The sequence below is a fragment of the Bombus terrestris genome, chromosome 16 (assembly GCF_910591885.1).
Source record: "Bombus terrestris chromosome 16, iyBomTerr1.2, whole genome shotgun sequence".
NCBI classification, from domain to species: Eukaryota; Metazoa; Arthropoda; class Insecta; order Hymenoptera; family Apidae; genus Bombus; species Bombus terrestris.
In genome coordinates this window covers 3,115,630-3,143,580 of record NC_063284.1, presented here as the reverse complement: position 1 = coordinate 3,143,580, position 27,951 = coordinate 3,115,630, and the positions used below count along the sequence as shown (strand labels likewise).

General features: G+C 30.8%; 1 protein-coding gene across 7 annotated transcripts in view; it reads right to left on the bottom strand.

The window, feature by feature from the left end:
- The window catches only part of LOC100643472 (protein cordon-bleu), a 103,311-nt gene that overhangs the window by 3,016 nt on the left and 72,344 nt on the right, over positions 1 to 27,951 (bottom strand). For 5 of the 7 annotated variants that reach the window (XM_012319732.3, XM_012319734.3, XM_012319735.3 and 2 more), the window contains 9 exons: positions 14,122 to 14,265; positions 11,146 to 11,290; positions 9,663 to 9,749; positions 9,328 to 9,454; positions 5,480 to 5,841; positions 4,824 to 5,106; positions 4,124 to 4,543; positions 1,703 to 2,554; positions 12 to 1,216 (listed from right to left, as the gene is read on the bottom strand). In XM_012319732.3, coding sequence (XP_012175122.2) covers positions 12 to 1,216; positions 1,703 to 2,554; positions 4,124 to 4,543; positions 4,824 to 5,106; positions 5,480 to 5,841; positions 9,328 to 9,454; positions 9,663 to 9,749; positions 11,146 to 11,290; positions 14,122 to 14,265 — 3,625 coding nt within the window. The remainder of the gene's footprint in view (positions 1 to 11; positions 1,217 to 1,702; positions 2,555 to 4,123; positions 4,544 to 4,823; positions 5,107 to 5,479; positions 5,842 to 9,327; positions 9,455 to 9,662; positions 9,750 to 11,145; positions 11,291 to 14,121; positions 14,266 to 27,951) is intronic. The other 2 variants (XM_020868117.2, XM_048413443.1) reach the window with 2 other exon arrangements.

Here is a 27,951-nt window from a genome sequence, read left to right as displayed (position 1 = left end):
AAGGTAATTACCTGTACAGACTGCAGTTGCTTTTCTTTGGTAGGCCGCTTCAGAATATTATCCCGCCACTGCGAGAATTTCTCGTCGTTTTTAGTCGCAGTTACGCTCAGGTTGCTAATGCTCGTTGCTTTTTTCATTCCACTATCGTCCATCTCCAGATTTTTTTCATTCTTGATACTCTCAATCTCACATATATTTCCTTGGAGGTTAGATTTGTCACACATGGATATATAGCTCTTGGATCTCTGAATATTGCTCTTTTCATTACCAGACTGCCACCTCTGCAGGGATTCTGTTTGTATCTTTGGTTCCAGCTTCGTCTCACTCGACTTATCTTCTCCTGTAGTTACCTTTTTCTTCCCTTGCAATGTTCCAACACTGAATTCCTTCAGAGTTTTGTCTTCATTCTCATCAAGATTGCTCTTGTTCCTTGTCAGAGTCGCAAAGGATCTGATAAATCTCTCATCAGAATTTGTCTTTCTAGACTGTTCTACTTCTTCAAATATATTCAGGTTCTTTTGCTTGCTGTATGTTGTGATGGTAAAATTTGACAAAGTGTTATCTACAGGGGAAATTTTGGGAGTTGAGGGGTTCAATAACCTCCTGGAATCCACATCCTTCTGAGACATAGTATTCTGAGGCAAAGTATTTATTTTATTCTCAAGTTCATAAATCACCTCCTTTTTCATGCTAGACTCTGACTTTCGTTGTATGAAGGACTTTGCATGTGGAGTCTCTTTCCTAACCTCAATTTCTTGCCTTTCTACCTTTTCTGTAATATTCCTTCCATCTTCCTGCTTTGAAGTTGAGGTTAATTCAGTGATTTCTGTGTCTCTAAATGATTCAGGCGAAGGAGTGATTACTTCAAAGTTATCGAAGACAGGAGAAGCAGAGTCTCTGAAGGCACTTGGAGGAGCTGGCAGTTGATACTCCCAGTCGGTGACGGATAAATCTTCATCGACTGCTGATACATAGTCTGATGTGTCCTGCTGAGAGTTTACAGTCAAATTTGCCGAGCTGATATTTACATCAAAACCATTGGGATACTCAGAGATCTTTTTGTTTTTCTGGTCTGTTTCTTTGGAAATGTTCCTTGGCTCTAATTCAGTTATTGTTGCAGATACTGGTACCTCATCAAATGATGCTACAGGTAGAGAATTGGACAAAGTGTCAGATACTTTCTGAAGCAGTACGTCAGTCTCTGAGAGATTTGTATCTGTAATAGAATATTTTAAAAGGTTAGAGAATTATTCAATGATACAAAATAATTCAAAGGATTTATCTTTCCATGGAGTAGTTAAAAATGTGGAAGTAAACCAGAAACCTCATGAAAGTGAGACTACTATTCCTTTTTTATGTTCCACCACCATTTACAAGACATCAAACAATTTCTTAACCATACAAATTTTAAAACATTAAAATATTTTTAATGTTTCTACAATTTTATATTTTTATGAATCTAATTAAGAATTTTTGCGTTTTCAAATTTGACATAAATGCATGAAGATTCACAATCTAGGTATTAGTATATAAGAAACTACATTAGTGAAGATGAGCTGATGATGCTTTAAATCACTTCTAATGTTGTCTAAAATCTTTAATATGCCATTTACATTTAAAGTGATTTGAGCATAGAGAATTATTTGAAAGCTGCGTTACTGGAACAAAGTTCTCACACACATTAATGATATGCAACATGCACCTGATGAAACCACTGCAACAGGGGATTTTTCTCCACCCACTTCCTGAGACTCAGTATCCTGTTCCTCCCTCGATTGCTGTACAAGATCTCTGTCAGACAGCAGACTAGGATTGACATTCAAATTTAGGGCAAATGTGATATCCTCTGCATGAGAAGTTAAATGCCTCTTCTGCTTCTCTAACGCATTAACCTCAAAATCATTGGACTTTGACGCTGTTCGAGGAATCCTGGCTTTCTTTGGTTCTTTCAGACCCTCCCATTCTTTACTTTGACTAACTGTATCCTTGATGCTCAGTGAACTCAAGTGATCACACTTTGGCATAGTAGATATCACAGCACAGAATTTCTTCTCTTGGCTAGAATTCCTTGATGATACTGTACTTAGTTCACTTCTTACCAGTGTAGAATCCTGGTTTAAAGAAGCTTCATTTACTTTATCCTCATTTATACTTAATTTTCTTTCATCATTAGCTCCATCATCAATATCATTATTTAAAGTTGTATCTGTGGAGTTAGTTTGGCTCTTTTCCTCCAAGTCTATTGAACTGTAATCAAAGCTTGCTTCACTCAGGTGCCCTGGCGTCATGAACACCTCATCCTCACTGGTAGAATAGTTGGAACAGACGTCCAGTTTCTCTTCACCTTTGATGGAGCTTCCACAATTGGAACTTGAGTCAGTTATAAAACTCCCAGTACTGGAGTGCGCAGGAGCGTTGGACAAGGAGTCTACATAGCTGGAGTCTGAACTGAGGGTTCTACTCAATGGGGAGGGCGGTTTTATTTTGCGTTTTGGCACCTCGGGCCGTATTGTGGCGGCTTTTCTAGGCTTGGGAAGTGGAACAGGTTCTCCAACTGTACTCAGAGGGAAAGAAAAAGAATAGGCCATCACCAACATGTCTAGTTAGCAAGCAGATAAATATGGTCACCTTTAAGAGAGAGTAGAAAATATAAAGGTGCAATTCTGTACAAACATGCAAAACGAAAATGCTATTTCTAATCTTATCTCTTTGGACAGTATTGTATATTTACAGAAGGTGGATCTCTTAATTACTACATCTTATGATAACGAAAATAAGTACAAATTTTGGAATGATAATAACATAGTCACCAGTCTTTTGCAAAGTCTACTTCAAATAATATTAATTCGGGCACTACGGGAGATTAATAATAACTAGATTGCGAATATTTACGCAAACTTAAATGTATAAAAATACGCAAACTTAAATACATAAAAATACGAAAACTTAAATACATAAAAATCCGCAGTCTAATAATAACATACAGTCGTAAAGGATGGAACATATTTCTGTAAAATCTAAACGAATTCTCCAGCCCTGGTCTCCAATATCGAATTCAATTGAATCAAGAACCTATTCCAGTTTTCTATCGACTCCTCTCGACTGACCAAACCTGGAGGAGGTGGTTCCAAGATACTCAATTTTTTCTCAGACTCCAATCTACATTCACTGTGTTGAATAATAGGCAAAGAAGGTAACTTATCGACATCACTAGGCACAGAATCTATGGTTGTCACTGGAATATCCAATGGTTTAGTAGAAATTGCAAATATCTGAAGATTACTCAATGGAGGCGGTGAAAGATTGGATCTACGATTATCAATCATTGAACCTTCAAATATATCTTCATCAAGACTAGAAGAAATAGAACCATTATAACACTTCGTTGTACTAACATTTCCCAGTCTCGGCTGTCTACTCCCGATTGACTCGCAAACCTTGTTTTTAGAACAGAAACTTCTAGAACTTGACAATTTTGGCTTTTCAAAGGCGCTTACTATCTTAGTTTCCCTTAATTTATAACCAACTTGAAAGCTGGAACTATGTTTCAATGCTTTAGCTTGACACCTGTCCCCGCAAATATAATTATCCACATGCAGTTTCATAGGAATAGATTTATCTTCTAAAATACTACGTTTTGATATGTCCTCGATATCAGTCCCTATATCATCCAAATTAACTACAGTTTGCATCTTAACCAATCTACTCTGAGATTTAAACGAACTTTGATTAGAAATACCCTGACTATCAGGAAGGTAACGCATCTTCGCCCATTGTCTAGTTTTTGGAGTGACCATATTGGAACATGCAAAGCTCTGAGACTTCTGCAATTCAGACCTTGATGAGGAACAATTATTTTCTGATTCTAAAGAGTTAACTTTGTATCTGACAGAGCTATTCCTGAGAAAGGAGTTGTTAAAATCTATAGGTACTTCACCGTTCCTACATTCAACCTTACATTCTTGAATTTTGGCCTGTAATTTAAGTTTCTCTGGATCAAAGAGACTAGTACGTTGTTCGACAAAATCTGTTCCATCTCTTCCGTTCTCAAAGCTATTTTTAGATACGAAACTATAGCAGGGGAAGTTATCATTTATACTACTGCAACTATGTACTAGCTTACCTCTCTTCCGCGGCAATCTAGAATCTACAGGAGCGTCTTCTACGGGTGCAGGGTACCCTGGTTCCGTGCTAGGTAACTTAACGTTTATGGATCCGGATCTGTGGCGCGGTTCGATATCACATTTGCTGCCCTTCAATTCTAATTCCACTTTTGAGCTGTCTGGATTGGTGAAATCAATACTGTTGGATAGTTTTGAGCCGAGTGTTGTTACTCCGATATCTGAGCTGGCCTTTGGACGCTCTTCTATGTCCGAGTTTGCTTTGGACGGGACACTGATGTCGGAAGGAGGCTTGGAAGGATCCATATCTGAAGTTAGAGACTCTTCGGAATCGACTATGCGTTCCAGAGCTTGGGTGGAGATGGCGGACGACAGGGGTCTGGTTACTGGCGGAGGAGGTGCGACCCTTTTCTTTCGTAATCCTGGAAAAATTCAATAAAATTTTTTAAAAATTTGACACGAATAATTTGATAAATGTTTGGAATAGCACAGCAAGGGAAGATAATTTTATTATTTTATTTGATAGAGAGAAGAAGGAACTGAATCATCATCATTAGGGATTATATTTATTTATTATAACTACTCTACTATTTCTTTTACTAAAAGCATTTACAAACAAGATTTACTATTAAATTAACAACAATGAAATTAACATAAGAAAGATCTATATGTAACATAATATATATATAACATAAGAAAGACCTGTGGAACTTAAGGAGGTACTGCTAATTCCGTGACTAAGCGTACCAGGCACAGAAGTCAGATTGCTCAAGCTCTTGCTAGATTGTGATGTTTGAGCTAATTTCCTGGGCATTTCCAGTGGAACCTTGTTCCTCCTGGGCAACGTTTCTGGAAGTCTTCCAGCGGAATCTGGGTTGTCACTTAACACAGAAGCTTCGTGGTAGCCTGAACTGTCACTGCTGTTACGACTGTGACTGATCACTACCTTGTCCTTGCTGGAGTCTGCGCAATTCTCTTCTGTACCCTGGAATAGTTAGCGGCATATTTTCCAAAGATGACGGTAACGATATTCTTAATATATTCTTTGCTAAAATTGTCCTAATCGTATATAAGATTTATACTGACATTCAGAAATATTTTGACACTTGCTTATTTTTATGTATTATATTAAGATCATTTAATTGTATAAATATCAAAAACAAATATTCGAAAAATATAGAGTATTATGCTAAATTTTATCAGATGATTTAAATTTATAATCTGCTAATTGTATAAAAAGACGGTTTTCCACAATACTTTTCCGAGCGACTAATTGTCATTACTTTGTCCATTTTTATAACATTCATACGTATAAACAATAGGGTGTAGAATATTGTATACAGAACGATTCTACTAACATTACTAACGTCTGCCTGAGCCTGAATAGGCGGCTTTGGCGCGGGTCTCCGCTTCCTCTGAGGTCTGGTAGGCGGTTGTAAAGGACTCGTGCTTCTTCCAGTCTCATCACTCCTCGCTGGTGATGCACTACGTCCTCCGAGGCTATCGGTACTCAAGGAGCCCTCCTTAGATTTCTTGAACACAAATCCAAAGACACCTTGCTTCGCCTGTTGCCTACGTCGCTCTTCTTGCCTTTGTAGAGCCATTATATCTTGAGTGCTGAGTGCTGAGCCTAGTGATCTACCTTGCTTGGCGTACAGGGTGACTTCCTGAAGATGGTAATCCTGCAATGACAGCGATAGGTCCAGTGTCTCCAAGCTTGCTGCAAAAAAAGTCAATTTTTGCATTTTTTATTTCTTTCTTTTAGAAAATTAATTGTCAAGGACTATTTCAACGTTAAATATAGTTTAACAAATGTTATTTCAGATTTTTTATTAACCAAGAATTAATTCCCCTCATAAAAAGAACTATCTTTATATCATTAGGAGAAATACAAAGAAACCTACACAGAAAAATAAATGTATACAATATTCTTCCCATCATTATGATCTTCCAAAACACATCTTAAGCAATCCTCTAATAAAGAGAATATTTCAATTACTATATTATTCTCCAGTAAAGGATGAAGATATCCTATGAATATATGCTTCCTCCAATAAAAAAAGCTCCTATACAGGAAATACAATAAAACGTGGACCAAAAGAGATTTGAATATCCAGTACCTCAAAATATTCTCTTCATTAACAATGATTCTCCAAAGTAGATCAAGATCCTTGCACTCGAATCAATTGCTTGAAACAGCAGATTCCAGTTGAGGCGCGGCTTAGGAGCGCAAAAAGAGATTCTTCCAGGTCCAAGGGATCGGTAACAAGTGTAAAGGAGCCTGGGTTTCCGTAGGGACGACGGAGCCCGAAGAGCAACGCGAGGCATGCACGCTTAACGACTAGGAGTAACAAGTGGAAGAGTCGGCCGGCAACCTTGCGATAGCGATCTTAACACAACTGGCTTGGTGTAACTAGCTAACTGAAATATCTCGTGCACCGGCGCGTAAGTACGCGAGATATATAATCGGGGAGTTCCCGCCGGTGTTCATAGTATCGAGAATAGGCTATGGAGGATGGCCGAGCCATTTACCAGCGAATCTGGTTATGTTAGAATGTAGTAGGGTATTCTACAGTCGATGATCTATAGGGTGATTCATTTGAAATTGCTATCTTTATGGCGAAGATTATTTTCTGCTCCAAGAGGGTAGATTAAACTCCTACTTACTACTGTTTGATTTAAAAAGAAGGTCTCAAATTTTAATACATTATGTTTCCTTTATAAAGCTACTAACAAATGAGTTCTTTTTTATTAATAACTAAGAAAGAAAGTAATTTTTCTTATCTGGAAAAGAATTTGGTTCAGGAAGGATCAAAAGATTTAATATCTTCTTTGTAATCTTGACTGTTTTAACATACTCATGGTAGATTTCTACATGAAACTAAAACAGTTGTAAAAAGAAAAATTGTAGAATTTTTCTCCTTCATAATTTAGGAACTTTAAAATCCCCGTGTAAGTCCCTATGTAAATTTCGTTAAATACTAATAGCTTTTGTCTTCCTTTTTTAATATTTTAGAAATTGTAATACTGATCTACATTAAGGGTGCAGTTTCTTACAAAGAAAAGAGCAAACCCAGCTACAAAGTAATGAATCAAACCAAGAGGTTCATGGCAAAAGTAATTAAAGTTGAAAAAACAACCTCAATACGCAGGCTCTCGTGTTACTCCTGTCTTTTGCAGGAAGTAATGACGTATCTTCCCTGAGAGAAAGTGATCATTTGCAGTTGTCTGAAGTGTTAATAGTTCGTTCATGATCACTGTGCACGAATTGTGGGAAAGAGCAAATAGAATATACGCGATAATATCAAGAAATACCCTCCAAAGTTTGTTCAGATTACAAAAACAAGGAGAAATCAGATGCATAGTCCTAAAATTGTATATCTTGTTAGGAATACTTTCCGTCTGGTGAACAAGAATGCAGAATATCAAGAAAATTGAATTAGAACATCATTACACGTGTGTATGTGTATGTACATGTGTGTATACATACATATATATATACACATAGATGATCTGGATGGCTTCAGAAGCCATATTGATTTGAGCAAACCCAGCCGATGCGCACGGCTACTGACTTCTTGGCAAATCTGATATCTATTTCGCAAAATTGATGTTAACATTCATCACGCAAATAATGCCACAGCACGCAATTTGATACGAAATAATATTTTCAGGAATTCTTTTCTTTTATGTAATTTAATGCTATGGCAACTGGTGATGCTACACTAGCGCCACGTGAGCGTTAACTAGTAATGTATATGGAATAACCACTGTAATAGAACCTTAAAAGATTAGATTAACTCCTATTATTGAAATAATAACTGATTAATAATTAATATTATTAAATTCTGTAAAACCTTCTTATAGATTTAAATCCAAACCATATTCCATTAATCCCTTAACAGTCCAAAAAAATTTGGTTGATTGGTTTTCAGAAATTGGTAGGGGATCTCGTTCTAGGGTAAAGAAATGCTGGAATGCAAAGAATTTAATTTTTTGCAGAAACAATCATTAATAAGAGGTTTTGTTATTTAAAATTTAAAACTTCTAACTCTATTCTCTCAAACCACAAATTTGTCTCATGGATTTCTTTTTTCCTCAATTATTTACAAAAAGACGATGAAATTATACAACGAGTTCAATAATGCTCTGCTTATTCAAGGAAGAAGAGCGTTAATAAAAATATGATCGACTGACCAGGTAAACCTGTTGGTATTATGTCTTGAAAAAGGTAACCTGGCCAGTGCTACCGGTTTAAATATCAAGCGCAAATGAACGAATCTAGTTCCGTCCCAGCTACGTTTTCCAGGGCAATGAATATCCACCAATCATCTGGGACAGCCTTATCAAACTGTTCTCTGCGTGGGCAAACCTCAAATAATAAATCTCCACTTGAAATCTTATGTAAACGTCTTAATTGCTTAACACAGTTCGCCACTAGTTGATACCTTTGCTAAACCTTTAACAAGCTTCAGGTCAACGTTCCTAGCTACTATTGCTGAAATTTTAGACTGCTATCATTTGAATCATGTATCATTTGAGCAGTAATTCATCAACTAATGACATTAAAGACTTGACAGAGAAAGAAAGTTACAAGTTATAGGTAATAAACTTCCCGTTTGCAATTTTACTGTCTTAAGTGAAATCAGATAATGGACTAATTTGTCATTTAGAAAGTTTAATTCTAAAATTTTATTTATGTTATCATAGGTATTTTCATTGTTGTGCAAGCAAATTATTAATTTGTTAACCAAAGCATCTCTCAACCAGGAATTTTTATGATTATGTAATGAAAAATTAACAACGACAAATTAATTTTAGTTAGTTTAATTTTATCTCTTGTAAGTGCATAGATTTCTCGATGATATAGACCCTATTGTTATCCAATTAAGATTGTTGAATTCAGTAAACAGATAATGAAGATATAATAGATTGAAAAATGGATTGGGAGATCTCTAACCAGAAACGAGTTGTTATATCGAAGAAATTGAGAGTCCTAGTAACTAACAAGTCAATATTGTTAACTTGTAGCTTATAAAATCTACTAATAATATCAATTTAACTATATATGTGTTTTCAAGCTTTTATTACGTTTCTAGCTTCAACAATTGCCCTAATTATTATCTTACTTATCTTGTTATTTTTCTCATCTTTATCTATTTTCCTACGAGTTTGTTAATTATAGGAATGTATTTATGTTGCTTACCTGGATGACGCAGTTCATACTTGTTCTTATCTAAATCTTTTTCGCGGCACACTTGATCCAAGATCTCGCCTAGATTCATCTTCGGACTGACTCTGGACACCCACAGTTGATTTCTTGGTAGATGTACCTACAACAGTTTCACAATCGTGATTTTTTCTAGTGCTCGCTGATTACTTGATAAATTATCAGATATAGAAAATGGAACAATAAGGCTAGCATGTTGAAATCTGAAGTCTTAAGAAAATGTTTACAGGATACTTGGACTTTTAAATTTCGCTGGCTCTCTGATATAGTATACGACTAGATTATTAAATATATATATTTTTCTTTTTTACCTGTAGCCTAAAAGTGGTTTCGAACGGTTGATTAACTTGCTTCGATTTTCTTGGTACAAAAGTGCCCTGCTTAGGTAGCAGCTTTACCTGCAACATTAAAGACAGAACAATTTCCAATAGAATCCCCATTCTTTAATAAACTTATCACGATTAAAATTAGTATTAAGATTGGAATGAAAATTAATATGAAAATTGAAAGGGAAATTAATGTTACAATTGAAAGATCATTTAACACTATAAATATTAATCAACTATGCTGTATAGTGGAATTATACTTGAAAAATAAATTGAATCACTTCTCTATTTCATGGAAACAGCAATATACCCTTAATTAAGATTATGAATATAAAAACGAACAATTAAAGGAAAGTTTCCTAATTCTTCTGCCATCGATAAATTATTCTTTCAATTTTTAAATTTTGTTTTCTCCGTTTAATTCAAAAAAACATAGGAAATGGTCGAGACTTCTCGAAAGACACCAGACACGTGCAGCGAAACGGTTCCGATTAGAAGTCGGCAAGGTAATACTACAAGATTAGAAGAGATTAGAAGCAGTCTTCAGAAAAAACCAACTACACCGTCTCTTAGAGATTAAGGATCGCACGATTCATGGAATTCCAAGTCGTTTCCTCAACTCTAACCCTTCGTTTTCCTAGGCAGAAAAACTGCAGACTCAAGAGTTATTCTACTCTCCTTGATACAACTTCCTGTTGAGATCTTCCACCCAAGAAAGAACCCTATAGAGCTTGCAAGGATGGGAGAAATTATCTGAAAAATTACAGAGAAGTCCATGACCTATGTGTAGAATAAGGAGCCTAAATTTCCTCCCCTGATCAATCTTTGCTGTTAAGTGCTTCAGCCTGACAATTGGAATTTTAACATAGAAATGCCGCTATATTTGAATGACAGGAAAAACGAAGGAATTGGCCGTTTCTGGTCGTTCTGTCGCTTATCAATTAGAACTGACAATTATATTTAAAAAAGTATATGACTTTGTGCCTAATTTCGTTCCTTTACATGGATACCAAGAGGACGAAATTAGGAACGTGTGTTCCAGAAAGAAATTCGTAATAGAGTCATCCAGAGACAACGAAGATCGAGGTATGGCCTGTTTTATATGTGATGAACGATTTTCGAACAGTGTGAGATGCAATACGCGTGCTTCAGATGCTGCTGTCTTCTGTGCACATCTATATCACAAATTAAAAAATTTGTATGTTATTTTTGTATAGACCCATAATTTATATTACTATTATTACTATCTTAAATTAAATTTTGCAACCGGTCATTTGAGCGGGTCTGGTAAGTTAGTATTAAACTGAAATATTTGCGATTTTTAACCTTCTACTTACTTTGCCGTAAAGGAACTAGACTGCCCACAGTTAACAGGTTAAATACAACCACGCGCATATGTGTTTATAGCTATTAGATATCTCGACTCGTTGAACAAACTATAGTTTTCTAACATATGTAGCTGCTATACCTGAAGTGCATCCAGTGCACCAATTGGCGTATTAGGTTGATGAGGTAGAACCATTCCACGTTCTCCAATCGCTTGCAGAGTGTAGCTAGAAGCTGTCAATTTGTGTGCCGTGGCGATCTGCACGAGGAGGTCCATCATCGGCATACTGTGAACAGAAAGAAATCCAAGGAATCGTTTAGAGTTCGAAGATTTGCACGCCAAGAAAGCAATAAGTCATGCCACATTATGCCATGTCTTTCCGCGACATTGCGTCGACACGTCTTAGGAAATCAGTCCCTGAACTTTGCATTTTATAACTGAATTTTCCATTCTTATTTAAAATTATTTTTATTTTATTTCAATGATAGAAATTTTATTACAACGATGCTTGTGCTTACGAGAGGTGAAGACAAAGAAGAAGGAACAATGCAGAGTAACATTTCTGAATAGAACTGCCTGGTTTTGAGAAAATCGAGTTTGAAATTTAAAGTGCGCGCGCTTTCTTAACGCATGCGCCGCTGCTGTTCAAATATGGCTACCTTGGGGATTACCCTTTCCTTTACTAGACGTGTCTTTATTTTACGTAACTATGGCTGTTTTAATGCACTTCTTTATTTCTTAAAAACTTCGTTATTTCTATAAAAATGAATATTATATTATTAATATAATATTTAGCCTGTATTATATTATGTTATAATGTTAATATTATATTATCAATATATTATACAAATAAAACCATCTGTATTGTTTCATTTAATATCCTCGTCACCTTAAACCTGCTTTGTATATTCTGAAGCGCACGATTTTGCATTTTCTCCCTGTCCAACAAAATTTCCAACTTTTACAAAGGCTCCACGCCTAAGAAAATATTAGTTTATGGTAATAATAGCAAGCGTAGACCACAAAGAACGAGAAAACACTACTCACAGCACGGATGGAATAACGAATGGGTACTTTCTTTCAACTGAAACGTTTTCTCGCGTCGGTAAACGGATCATTAGTCAACAAATAATTCTTTAGTAGATTCCAGTATTGTTTCTTCAACAGCTACCATTTTCATGGGGCGACCCGAATTTGTGGAAAGTACGAGGATCAAGTAAACGTCATTTAGAAAAAAAAAAGACTGAATAGAGATCAATACGTAAGTGGAAAAAACTAATCCTAGAGAAACATCCGACTGAATTTCTCCTTCTAGTGGTTTTTCTTTTTTAGCATCTCTAGAAAGCACCGTGATATAAAGATTTTGTTCGTGGCCTAAGTGCACTATAGAGCAGGTTACATTTGCTCGAGTAGAATGGACAGGGAAAATGACTGGATATTTCAGGAGCTTTTTACCGAAGAATTATCGTCAATTAAGAGAAACCGGTGATTTATTTGCTTTTCTAACGACTGGATGATCACGCCATAGGGAAATTTTTTTTCTCATAGCTTACGTAGTTTTAGCTACAATTATAGAGTAATCAAAAGTAAATTTGTAGAAGAAGTAACTGCAAAGTGATTAGTGAATTGGCTGCGTGGATTCTCAGGGAATTTCGTATTTTTCTGAGTAGAACTAAATAAAGACAGAATCTAGAATTTAATTCGTACGGTCGAACCTCGGTAACTAGAACCTAAAGGGAAGAGCCGAAATCTCTCAATTACAGAGGCTTTGTCTTACCGAAGTTTTCGAGTAAAAGAAGTTGAACAAACGAAATTTCGACGGACAGGAGCTTCGTACGAAGGCACAATTACATTCACCTTTTTGGGAAGCGTTAGCGTTTTAAGCTTCCTCTTGAAACTCGTTTTACTCGACGTACATAAATGGAAAATTTACACAAGCGATAGACGATGGTAATTATGCGTTCGACCGACGAAAACCGATTAGCTTCCGCGGACACGTGACAAATAATTCAAGTTGAAGTAAGTTTTATTTCGACTTCCAGAGGTCTTCGCGGCGGAGCGGAAGGGAATGAGTTACCGAGATTCCACTGTACAACGAACATTTCCTTTCACTTTGGACATTTTCTTCAATATTTAAATATTTCTTTGTGTTTCTATAACTTCAGCTTTCCTGTAATTGCATAAACATTCGAAATCCAGCGACTGGTTTCTGTCTGCAGAGCTTTCTGTTAGCAACAAGCTGACCAAGTTAAATCGGGCAAAAATGAAGGGTGAACTTTCTAGATTCTAGATGATGTTAATGAGAATGATCTCAGTGATTGAACAAGAGGAGAATGTTTCATAATTATGCACCAACAACGTCTGGTCGTAATTTGAACAGCGTCACGCTGCAATAACACAATGATTACAGGCATTATGGCCTGCAGGTTCCAGGAATCGGCGAATTAATCTGCTAATTGGACCGTTAAATTAATTTCAGGGCTGTTAGGATGATTCTGTTCATTGTCAGTTTCATATTGCACCGTTAGACAAACCTTACATAGGTGTATCGCAAAAACAAATTTCTATTACACAAGCTTCGGCTAAACTGATCTAAACTGATTATTAAACTTAAATTTTTATTTCTAATGCTAATTACAAAGTAAAATAAGTTGAATTCTTCACAAGATCCCTAATTCATATGCTTGCTACAGCAAAGTATATTTTAGGCCCTAGGATTTACGGTTGTACCAAACTCCTGCTACAAAAGTGACATAATTTGAAAAACATGCTGAAGAATAGGGGATTCCTTAGGATTTCCTCTAGTTCTTTACAATCCCTAGAGTTCCTAGATTTGGAATGCCTAAAGTTCCTAGATTTAGAATCTCTATAGTCCCTAGATTTAGACTTCCTAGACTTCCAGAGAATTTTTCTTATAAAATGAAAATAACAAAAATGACACCTGATTCTATTTTTCATTTAAAAATTTTATTATGACGAAATTATGCGTTTAATTTTATTTATTTAATATGTTGCAAGTCGGTCCTTCTCAATTTTAAAGATGCTGCTATTTTTTAGACGTGCCAACCACTTTCCAGGCAAGTACGTATGAAAGACGAATTCGAAAGGGTAGTATACCTTCTCTGTACCGTGACCCTCTGCGTTTGAAGATGATGCTCCTGAGGTAACTGGACCAGGAGCTCCATGCTACCGGCTAGCATGTCTGCTGGCGTGTCCTCGGTCACGGTTAGAACCATTCTGGATGGCCTCTCCTCTCTAGTCCTGGAAATCAATAGAAAAAAAGGAATTTTTCATTAGAAAAATGTTGAACCAACTGGATCAGGAATATTTTATACTAAGAAAATTGAAATTAAAATTAAAATTGAAATTGTAGAAAATTTGGTAGATCCTTTTTTTGTATTTAATATAGACAAAATTCCCACTTTTACTTTATAATTGAGCTAGCCTCATAAATGTCCTTTTAAATGTCGTTGACAAAGAGATGAAATAAAAAATGAGATGTGACAAATATGATTACCGATTATAGGCAATAAATCAGAAGATGTAATAATCCTTTATTGGAATAATTATTTCTTTGTCTAATATATATTCGAAGAAGGCACATCTATATTTCAGACTGAACTCTTCAAAAGCTAACCGTTAGTAACAAAACAAAAGAAAAGAATATCGCTGTCCAATCATACTAAACAAATGGTTGTTATGTCATTCTACCATTTACTATGTCATACTGCAGTCTATGTGTAAAGATAATTTGTTTTCAGTATGTTGAATAATTTTTCTTGCCACGTACTCACACGCACGCGTTCGTTTCTCATGATAATCCAACGCTAATTACAAGTGTCATTATCCTGAAATATTAACAAAAATATTATTACAGTAGAATTGTACAGAAAATTCTAGAAAACTCTACTCTAATTATATTTTATAACGAGCTATTGTCACAGTGCAGTTCTAATTTAGAAATACATGTTCCTTGCATACGATGCGCACAATCCATCCTTTTTCTTCCCATTGATATTTCAGTCGTCGAGCTCGTGTTTTACAGAATCATTTGCATAACAATTACAGCAGGCGATATTCTCCAAACAATCGAAGGAGAAAAATTTCTTAACGTCCTCCAATATGTACGAAACGAAAGCGTGCATTTGAAACAAGCGTGGCACAAATTCCCCGTGGCTTCCTCAAACATAGACCAACCACACTTTCATGTTCCCATGACATACAGCTATTCAATGCCAGCCGTTATCATAGTGGCCGTTTCAAAACACTATCGAATTAATCTCGATCTGGATTTCATACCTCAAAATGGAACTGAACTAGTTCATGGCTAGCTAACAATAGCAATCTGACCGTTAAGTGGCTTAAAAGTGGTTTATAAGTACCTTCTTGACACTAACTTAATCTGACCCGGTCAAATAACCGGTTTCAAAATTTAATTTGGAATTACATTTCAAAATTTAATTTGAAATTACACTTCAATATTCAATTTAAAATCACATTTCAATATTCAATTTGAAATCACATTTCAATATTTAATTTGAAATCACAGTTCAAAATTTAATTTGAAATCACATTTCAAAATTTAATTTAAAATCACATTTCAATATTCAATTTGAAATCACATTTCAATATTTAATTTGAAATCACAGTTCAAAATTTAATTTGAAATTACATTTCAATATTTAATTTGAAATCACAGTACAAAATTTAATTTGAAATCACATTTCAAAATTTAATTTGAAATTGCACTTCAAAATTTAATTTGAAATCACATTTCAAAATTTAATTTAAAATCACATTTCAATATTCAATTTGGAATCACATTTCAATATTTAATTTGAAATCACATTTCAATATTCAATTTGAAATCACAGTACAAAATTTAATTTGAAATCACATTTCAATATTCAATTTAAAATCACATTTCAATATTCAATTTGAAATCACATTTCAATATTTAATTTGAAATCACAGTTCAAAATTTAATTTGAAATCACATTTCAAAATTTAATTTGAAATTGCACTTCAAAATTTAATTTGAAATTACACTTCAAAATTTAATTTGAAATCACATTTCAATATTCAATTTAAAATCACATTTCAATATTCAATTTGAAATCACAGTTCAAAATTTAATTTGAAATCACATTTCAAAATTTAATTTGAAATTACACTTAAAATTTAATTTGAAATCACATTTCAATATTCAATTTGAAATTACACTTCAATATTCAATTTTAAATTACATTTCAATATTCAATTTGAAATTACATTTCAATATTTAATTTGAAATCACAGTTCAAAATTTAATTTGAAATTGCACTTCAAAATTTAATTTGAAATCACATTTCAATATTTAATTTAAAATCACATTTCAATATTCAATTTGAAATTACATTTCAATATACAATTTGAAATCACAGTTCAAAATTTAATTTGAAATCACATTGCAAAATTTAATTTGAAATTACACTTCAAAATTTAATTTGAAATTACATTTCAATATTCAATTTGAAATTACATTTCAATATTTAATTTGAAATCACAGTTCAAAATTTAATTTGAAATCACATTTCAAAATTTAATTTGAAATTACACTTCAAAATTTAATTTGAAATCACATTTCAATATTCAATTTAAAATCACATTTCAATATTCAATTTGAAATCACAGTTCAAAATTTAATTTGAAATCACATTTCAAAATTTAATTTGGAATTACACTTCAAAATTTAATTTGAAATCACATTTCAATATTCAATTTGAAATTACACTTCAATATTCAATTTTAAATTACATTTCAATATTCAATTTGAAATTACATTTCAATATTTAATTTGAAATCACAGTTCAAAATTTAATTTGAAATCACATTTCAAAATTTAATTTGAAATCACATTTCAACATTCAATTTAAAATCACATTTCAATATTCAATTTGAAATCACATTTCAATATTTAATTTGAAATCACATTTCAAAATTTAATTCGAAATTGCACTTCAAAATTTAATTTGAAATCACATTTCAAAATTTAATTTAAAATCACATTTCAATATTCAATTTGAAATCACATTTCAATATTTAATTTGAAATCACATTTCAATATTCAATTTGAAATTACATTTCAATATTCAATTTGAAATTACATTTCAATATTTAATTTGAAATCACAGTTCAAAATTTAATTTGAAATCACATTTCAAAATTTAATTTGAAATTACACTTCAAAATTTAATTTGAAATCACATTTCAATATTCAATTTAAAATCACATTTCAATATTCAATTTGAAATCACATTTCAATATTTAATTTGAAAACACAGTTCAAAATTTAATTTGAAATCACATTTCAAAATTTAATTTAAAATCACATTTCAATATTCAATTTGAAATCACATTTCAATATTTAATTTGAAATCACAGTTCAAAATTTAATTTGAAATTACATTTCAATATTTAATTTGAAATCACAGTACAAAATTTAATTTGAAATCACATTTCAAAATTTAATTTGAAATTGCACTTCAAAATTTAATTTGAAATCACATTTCAAAATTTAATTTAAAATCACATTTCAATATTCAATTTGGAATCACATTTCAATATTTAATTTGAAATCACATTTCAATATTCAATTTGAAATCACAGTACAAAATTTAATTTGAAATCACATTTCAAAATTTAATTTGAAATCACATTTCAATATTCAATTTGAAATTACATTTCAATATTCAATTTGAAATTACATTTCAATATTTAATTTGAAATCACAGTTCAAAATTTAATTTGAAATCACATTTCAAAATTTAATTTGAAATTACACTTCAAAATTTAATTTGAAATCACATTTCAATATTCAATTTAAAATCACATTTCAATATTCAATTTGAAATCACATTTCAATATTTAATTTGAAATCACAGTTCAAAATTTAATTTGAAATCACATTTCAAAATTTAATTTGAAATTGCACTTCAAAATTTAATTTGAAATCACATTTCAATATTTAATTTAAAATCACATTTCAATATTCAATTTGAAATTACATTTCAATATACAATTTGAAATCACAGTTCAAAATTTAATTTGAAATCACATTGCAAAATTTAATTTGAAATTACACTTCAAAATTTAATTTGAAATCACATTTCAATATTCAATTTAAAATCACATTTCAATATTCAATTTGAAATCACAGTTCAATATTTAATTTGAAATCACATTTCAAAATTTAATTTGAAATTACACTTCAAAATTTAATTTGAAATCACATTTCAATATTCAATTTGAAATTACACTTCAATATTCAATTTTAAATTACATTTCAATATTCAATTTGAAATTACATTTCAATATTTAATTTGAAATCACAGTTCAAAATTTAATTTGAAATTGCACTTCAAAATTTAATTTGAAATCACATTTCAATATTCAATTTGAAATCACAGTTCAAAATTTAATTTGAAATCACATTTCAAAATTTAATTTGAAATTACACTTCAAAATTTAATTTGAAATCACATTTCAATATTCAATTTGAAATTACACTTAAATATTCAATTTTAAATTACATTTCAATATTCAATTTGAAATTACATTTCAATATTTAATTTGAAATCACAGTTCAAAATTTAATTTGAAATTGCACTTCAAAATTTAATTTGAAATCACATTTCAAAATTTAATTTGAAATTGCACTTCAAAATTTAATTTGAAATCACATTTCAAAATTTAATTTAAAATCACATTTCAATATTCAATTTGAAATCACATTTCAATATTTAATTTGAAATCACATTTCAATATTCAATTTGAAATTACATTTCAATATTCAATTTGAAATTACATTTCAATATTTAATTTGAAATCACAGTTCAAAATTTAATTTGAAATCACATTTCAAAATTTAATTTGAAATCACATTTCAATATTCAATTTAAAATCACATTTCAATATTCAATTTGAAATCACATTTCAATATTTAATTTGAAAACACAGTTCCAAATTTAATTTGAAATCACATTTCAAAATTTAATTTAAAATCACATTTCAATATTCAATTTGAAATCACATTTCAATATTTAATTTGAAATCACAGTTCAAAATTTAATTTGAAATTACATTTCAATATTTAATTTGAAATCACAGTACAAAATTTAACTTGAAATCACATTTCAAAATTTAATTTGAAATTGCACTTCAAAATTTAATTTGAAATCACATTTCAAAATTTAATTTAAAATCACATTTCAATATTCAATTTGGAATCACATTTCAATATTTAATTTGAAATCACATTTCAATATTCAATTTGAAATCACAGTACAAAATTTAATTTGAAATTACACTTCAAAATTTAATTTGAAATCACATTTCAATATTCAATTTGAAATTACACTTCAATATTCAATTTTAAATTACATTTCAATATTCAATTTGAAATTACATTTCAATATTTAATTTGAAATCACAGTTCAAAATTTAATTTGAAATTGCACTTCAAAATTTAATTTGAAATCACATTTCAAAATTTAATTTGAAATTGCACTTCAAAATTTAATTTGAAATCACATTTCAAAATTTAATTTAAAATCACATTTCAATATTCAATTTGAAATCACATTTCAATATTTAATTTGAAATCACATTTCAATATTCAATTTGAAATTACATTTCAATATTCAATTTGAAATTACATTTCAATATTTAATTTGAAATCACAGTTCAAAATTTAATTTGAAATCACATTTCAAAATTTAATTTGAAATTACACTTCAAAATTTAATTTGGAATCACATTTCAATATTCAATTTAAAATCACATTTCAATATTGAATTTGAAATCACATTTCAATATTTAATTTGAAAACACAGTTCAAAATTTAATTTGAAATCACATTTCAAAATTTAATTTAAAATCACATTTCAATATTCAATTTGAAATCACATTTCAATATTTAATTTGAAATCACAGTTCAAAATTTAATTTGAAATTACATTTCAATATTTAATTTGAAATCACAGTACAAAATTTAACTTGAAATCACATTTCAAAATTTAATTTGAAATTGCACTTCAAAATTTAATTTGAAATCACATTTCAAAATTTAATTTAAAATCACATTTCAATATTCAATTTGGAATCACATTTCAATATTTAATTTGAAATCACATTTCAATATTCAATTTGAAATCACAGTACAAAATTTAATTTGAAATCACATTTCAAAATTTAATTTGAAATCACATTTCAATATTCAATTTGAAATTACATTTCAATATTCAATTTGAAATTACATTTCAATATTCAATTTGAAATTACATTTCAATATTTAATTTGAAATCACAGTTCAAAATTTAATTTGAAATCACATTTCAAAATTTAATTTGAAATTACACTTCAAAATTTAATTTGAAATCACATTTCAATATTCAATTTAAAATCACATTTCAATATTCAATTTGAAATCACATTTCAATATTTAATTTGAAATCACAGTTCAAAATTTAATTTGAAATCACATTTCAAAATTTAATTTGAAATTGCACTTCAAAATTTAATTTGAAATCACATTTCAATATTTAATTTAAAATCACATTTCAATATTCAATTTGAAATTACATTTCAATATACAATTTGAAATCACAGTTCAAAATTTAATTTGAAATCACATTGCAAAATTTAATTTGAAATTACACTTCAAAATTTAATTTGAAATCACATTTCAATATTCAATTTAAAATCACATTTCAATATTCAATTTGAAATCACAGTTCAATATTTAATTTGAAATCACATTTCAAAATTTAATTTGAAATTACACTTCAAAATTTAATTTGAAATCACATTTCAATATTCAATTTGAAATTACACTTCAATATTCAATTTTAAATTACATTTCAATATTCAATTTGAAATTACATTTCAATATTTAATTTGAAATCACAGTTCAAAATTTAATTTGAAATTGCACTTCAAAATTTAATTTGAAATCACATTTCAATATTTAATTTAAAATCACATTTCAATATTCAATTTGAAATTACATTTCAATATACAATTTGAAATCACAGTTCAAAATTTAATTTGAAATCACATTGCAAAATTTAATTTGAAATTACACTTCAAAATTTAATTTGAAATTACATTTCAATATTCAATTTGAAATTACATTTCAATATTTAATTTGAAATCACAGTTCAAAATTTAATTTGAAATCACATTTCAAAATTTAATTTGAAATTACACTTCAAAATTTAATTTGAAATCACATTTCAATATTCAATTTAAAATCACATTTCAATATTCAATTTGAAATCACAGTTCAAAATTTAATTTGAAATCACATTTCAAAATTTAATTTGAAATTACACTTCAAAATTTAATTTGAAATCACATTTCAATATTCAATTTGAAATTACACTTCAATATTCAATTTTAAATTACATTTCAATATTCAATTTGAAATTACATTTCAATATTTAATTTGAAATCACAGTTCAAAATTTAATTTGAAATTGCACTTCAAAATTTAATTTGAAATCACATTTCAATATTTAATTTAAAATGACATTTCAATGTTCAATTTGAAATTACATTTCAATATACAATTTGAAATCACAGTTCAAAATTTAATTTGAAATCACATTGCAAAATTTAATTTGAAATTACACTTCAAAATTTAATTTGAAATTACATTTCAATATTCAATTTGAAATTACATTTCAATATTTAATTTGAAATCACAGTTCAAAATTTAATTTGAAATCACATTTCAAAATTTAATTTGAAATTACACTTCAAAATTTAATTTGAAATCACATTTCAATATTCAATTTAAAATCACATTTCAATATTCAATTTGAAATCACATTTCAATATTTAATTTGAAATCACAGTTCAAAATTTAATTTGAAATCACATTTCAAAATTTAATTTAAAATCACATTTCAATATTCAATTTGAAATCACATTTCAATATTTAATTTGAAATCACAGTTCAAAATTTAATTTGAAATTACATTTCAATATTTAATTTGAAATCACAGTACAAAATTTAATTTGAAATCACATTTCAAAATTCAATTTAAAATCACATTTCAATATTCAATTTGAAATCACATTTCAATATTTAATTTGAAATCACAGTTCAAAATTTAATTTGAAATCACATTTCAAAATTTAATTTAAAATCACATTTCAATATTCAATTTGAAATCACATTTCAATATTTAATTTGAAATCACAGTTCAAAATTTAATTTGAAATTACATTTCAATATTTAATTTGAAATCACAGTACAAAATTTAATTTGAAATCACATTTCAAAATTTAATTTGAAATCACATTTCAATATTCAATTTGAAATTACATTTCAATATTCAATTTGAAATTACATTTCAATATTTAATTTGAAATCACAGTTCAAAATTTAATTTGAAATCACATTTCAAAATTTAATTTGAAATTACACTTCAAAATTTAATTTGAAATCACATTTCAATATTCAATTTAAAATCACATTTCAATATTCAATTTGAAATCACATTTCAATATTTAATTTGAAATCACAGTTCAAAATTTAATTTGGAATCACATTTCAAAATTTAATTTGAAATTGCACTTCAAAATTTAATTTGAAATCACATGTCAATATTTAATTTAAAATCACATTTCAATATTCAATTTGAAATTACATTTCAATATACAATTTGAAATCACAGTTCAAAATTTAATTTGAAATCACATTGCAAAATTTAATTTGAAATTACACTTCAAAATTTAATTTGAAATCTCATTTCAATATTCAATTTAAAATCACATTTCAATATTCAATTTGAAATCACAGTTCAAAATTTAATTTGAAATCACATTTCAAAATTTAATTTGAAATTACACTTCAAAATTTAATTTGAAATCACATTTCAATATTCAATTTGAAATTACACTTCAATATTCAATTTGAAATTACATTTTAATATTCAATTTGAAATTACATTTCAATATTTAATTTGAAATCACAGTTCAAAATTTAATTTTAAATTACACTCCAAAATTTAATTTGAAATCACAGTTCAAAATTTAATTTTAAATTACACTCCAAAATTTAATTTGAAATCACATTTCAATATTCAATTTGAAATTACATTTCAAAATTTAATTTGAAATTATACATTCACTGTTATTCCTTTCGTTCATCTAACTTCATATAAATTCTTATATTATTTAATTAATCAGTTTCTCAAATTTCGTTAATGTATGTTAATGAATGTACAATTATAAATTAAATTTTGGAACCGGTCATTTGACCGGATCTGGTAAGATTGGTGTTAAAAGTGAAACGTCACTACGTTAAGCGATATATGTATATGTATCTTTTTCGATGACCTTGAACGATAAAGTCTTGAAAATTAAACATTAGGAATTTTAATAATGTCCAAAGGTCGTGCACTGATTTGTTAATGTTGGTTTTACGTAATTATTTCAAGTAGTTCGTTGCAGATTTTTGTAGTATTTTATGTTGTTTTTTCCATTTAAGAAATTCTTAATATTTTAATGCTTTGATATTTCAATACTCAATACTCAGTCTCTTAGTGTTTTAGTACCGTGATAGTACATTTCGTGGTTTGATGATTTCGTGCCTGCATACAGCAGTATACTAGTATCTTGGTATTTTAGTACTTTGAACACGTAAACGTTTGAATATAACAACATACCAGTTGTTAGGCACATTGGTGTTTGAGAAATTGCATCATTTGTCACAAGACAGACTAGGAAAACAAAAAGTGAATAATAGCTATTTGGCAGCGTTAATACAAGCCATTAAAACCTGCTATTAAAAAAGTTAACTTGTCAATGCTAATGGACACCCAAGTAACGCGTATTCTGGAACGCGTGTAAGGTGATACAGTGGAACGGTGACACATGGAAGACGAAACGCGTGATAAAAAGCAGACAGTATCGTTTCCTATAACGCAATCCACTCTATTGGTCGAATAAGGTGGTCAGATCGATTACCATCTATCTGGCTGCTACTGTGCTCTGGAACAAATGGACACAGGCAAACGTTTCACACGATACTCGCATACACATTGTACAACTCACATTTTACATAATATTATACACGCATAAATATGAAATTTATTAAATTTTGTACATTACTATGAATTTTATCATAAAGAGTCAATTTCTAGCAGAATCTAACATCTAATATGTAAGACTTATTACGTACAGTGATATGATATAATTCAATATCTGTGAAAAGTTCTATTGTATTGATAATGCATCAACTTAATTGAATTTAATACATTTTTAATTAAAAAAAAAAAAAAAGAAAAAACGATGTCTTATATTGTAAAATTTTTACTCTACTTTTCGACTTATTCTTAGACGAAAAGTTAGGTAGTTTCCAAGTGTATCGGGACTTTGGAACCACCTTATAGATTGTCGTTAAACTGCACAATGAAAGAAGATAAATTATAGCGCGCAAATTATACTCAAGTATCGCAAAATATAGGTTAAGATCGGCGAAACAGACAAGAAGATGTAGAACTTGCAATTCAGAATCTTGAATGAACCTTATCTCCAAGTCACAGAGAAAAACCGTGGTTTCATCAGTGATTTCATAAGTGACTCTCGCACATCGTTGCGACATTTGCCAATTGAATGAACGTGACTGTTGCTCGTTGAAAAGAAAACGGCTACTTGCAGCCGCTTCAAATTCTTTAACGACGTCAGCTTTTCCAATACAAAGCGTCTAAAGCATCAAATTAAAAGAATTTTGTATTCAAACTCCTCCAACCTCTTCAAACCACATTTAACCATTCACATATTTCACAGCCTTATCCTTTAAACACCAAAAATATCTTCGAATAATTAATAGCTGTTGGTTGTGCATAAAAAATTAAACGAAAGATATAGAATAATATTTTTCTCTAGGAATCATAATTTTCAAATAAATTGAGCTTAAAAGTTTGAGGCGTGCCACTAACTTGAACGTGCGCCATCTTTGCAATGACGTCACCAGAATAGGACAAACCCCCAGTTTTTTGTTCGATTTTCTGGATAATAGAAACACTCGTTAAAAAAATATATTACACGTTCTTTCTTCAGTTTTTTACAGCGATTCATCCGGCATACTTGGACCTATTCGATACAATTTTATGACGCAATTTCGTCAAGTTGACGGCTAAAACGTAATTGTTTCGACGCTCGAGGCGGAGTTTCGGTTTTCATCGGGTAACCAGGGGAAAGCAAATTGAGATCCACGCATTCATTTCGATATCAATCACTCGAGTCACGGGATAGCCGATGATTATATCGAAGGAACGGTACCGTTACATAATTCGGATCTCGAAGAGAGGCCCTTTACGTAACCGCTTACAAATGGCAAACGCAGCCACCGACCACTTGCTGCTAATTGCATATATACAACACGATCAGTCAAGTTAGTATATATAAACTAATAAACTCGTGCCACGATGAAACGTTGAATCATCGTTGTTTATGCTATCGATGAACCCAGAGGTGCATTCCCTTCTACGAATGTGCAGGAATTTCATCTGCACAAGAGAACTGACGCGAATGAAGAGAACTAACAAAAACTGTAAGCTTGAACTAAGTTAGTGGTCTCACTATGCAAATTCTTTTTGGACATTTGGTATTTTCAGATTTGATGTTCGAAGGATACTGATTTTTGAAGTATTTATGATTTAGGTCAATCTTGCTGTGAGAATTTTATCTTCTACATAAATGGGGATATTTTTGGATTCCACATGTCCAATATCGCTCATTAGTCATTAATTATTTTGACATTTAGGAATTTAAAAACGCAACACTATAACGTAACAAATATCTACATATTTATAAGGAAATATCTACCTATTTATAAGCAAATATCTACTATACTAAAGAGCAAGGTATGCGAAGGAAATGAGCGACCGTTTATTCCTTTCATCATATCGGAGAAATACACCATAGGGATGAAGAGAATGTATGAATAACACATTATACAGTTCTCAAATTAATAAATCTTCCGCTGTCGAAGAATATCGCCACGTGCAGGCGCACGTGACTCTGCAGACGCGTCCCTAGAGCAATTCGTGATAGTGGGTTGCTCAATCAGTTCCTGTGGCTGGCACGTTTTCCACCACGAGGTCTACGAAGAAAGAAGCAGTAACGAACCGGGCAATGCGTGCCCTGAACATGTTGGACCACGAATTTAATTCCGTTCTCGCGAATTCTCGCGAACAGAAAGCTTAAATTAAAATGTCTGATACATTTACACCTCAAGGCTGTACTTACATCCCTAAAAAAGGTCTGGTCCCATATAGCCAGTATTTAGTGTAAAAAGAATTCATAAAAATCACTAGCTTTTACTGTCGTTACACGAGAATCTCCTTTGAAAGTAGCTAAAGCCACACGATATCTGTAAATATCATGTAAATAATAAGTACTAACAAATATGAGATTATAAAACAACATTTTCTTTCTCTTTTTACTTCCTTATTCTACCATTTATCGATCCAACGCGAAATCACGAAAATCCCTAGACTAAACAGCTGTTCTCTATATACTTCTTACGATGGACCGATTTTTTCGAATTCCTAGTAACAGTTTCATCCTGGCAGAGGAGTTGCACGAAGCAGCAGGAATAATTGGTCCATCGACGTTTCGAAGATTACAGATTACACGCTGTGGATCGTCAGGAAAGGCACGCCGTCCTTTCAAGTGTTTTGTTACGATTCGGTTCGTTGGCTAGAACGCAGGAAATATCGATCTCTTTCTACGTTTCCTTGACCGTGGCTTCGACCAAAGAGATCCCACGGAAGAGCCATGATTTATTCCCGCTAGGGGGAACTCTGGGATCGCTTGTTTTGCTGCGTTGTATCGCGAAATAGTCAGGAAGAAGTTAAAAGAAACGTATCCTGCCGGTGATTGACAAACTTTCTTCTTTTTATGGGACAAATGACATGGCTGATCACCGGAAATTATTATTCCCATTTGTTTCCACGAATATGTTATTAGGACATGACGATCGGATTCAATCTCCTATGATAATTGAAAGGCTTAAACCTAATGAGGATTCCCATTGACAAATGATCGAAGAAATGTAATTTAAAAAATTAGAAAATCGCGTATCTATTACACGTTTGTTGAACTTTTGGTGAATTCGTACAGGTGGCGTTAGCCTAACTTGTCTCTGGTCAAATCTGTCCTTAAAATAATACCTATGGAATAGTTAGAATTTACACAATTGGTCAGGTGTCTGTTGCTTGATAAATGTTGAGAAAGGTATCTGTTGTTGTTAATAACTAATAATTGGTGTTATCAGAAGTGAAATTCAGAGGAAATTGTGTATTTTTCAAAATAAGCAACATTAATGCAATGTCATACTATTGACTGTACAGAAATCCCATAGAAATAGGCAATGGATGTAGCGGGCTATTTATTTGTAGGGTTCCAAAATCCATCTTCCTAGTTCTATTATTAAAAGGTAATACAAAATTGAATACACACAATGATCTAAATAGGCAGTCCCTAACTTGGAATTATATCAAGTTCCCTAATTTGCAATTACATCAATGGTGGTCAGACTACACATTTGGTCAGGAGTCTAGCAACATTGACCAGAAGAAGATACTAAATTAGCAAAATGACTTGGTTCTGACACCTTCTCTGCACAGTACAATTATAAATACTCTACATAAATATTTAAAAGAATGATGAAAAATATTCCTACACTGATTGAATAAGATTTAATAGGTTGCAGGTCTTTTATGTCCTCAAATTATTGCTAAGACCACTGTATGTCCTCAACTATGTCTAAAACCGCTGCAGTTATACGTTTCGATAAAAAATCTCGTCCAGTCCAGGACAATGACCGTCCATTCTCTTGATCCTGACAAGGGAAACATTGACAAAATGGTCACGCACACCCATCGGACA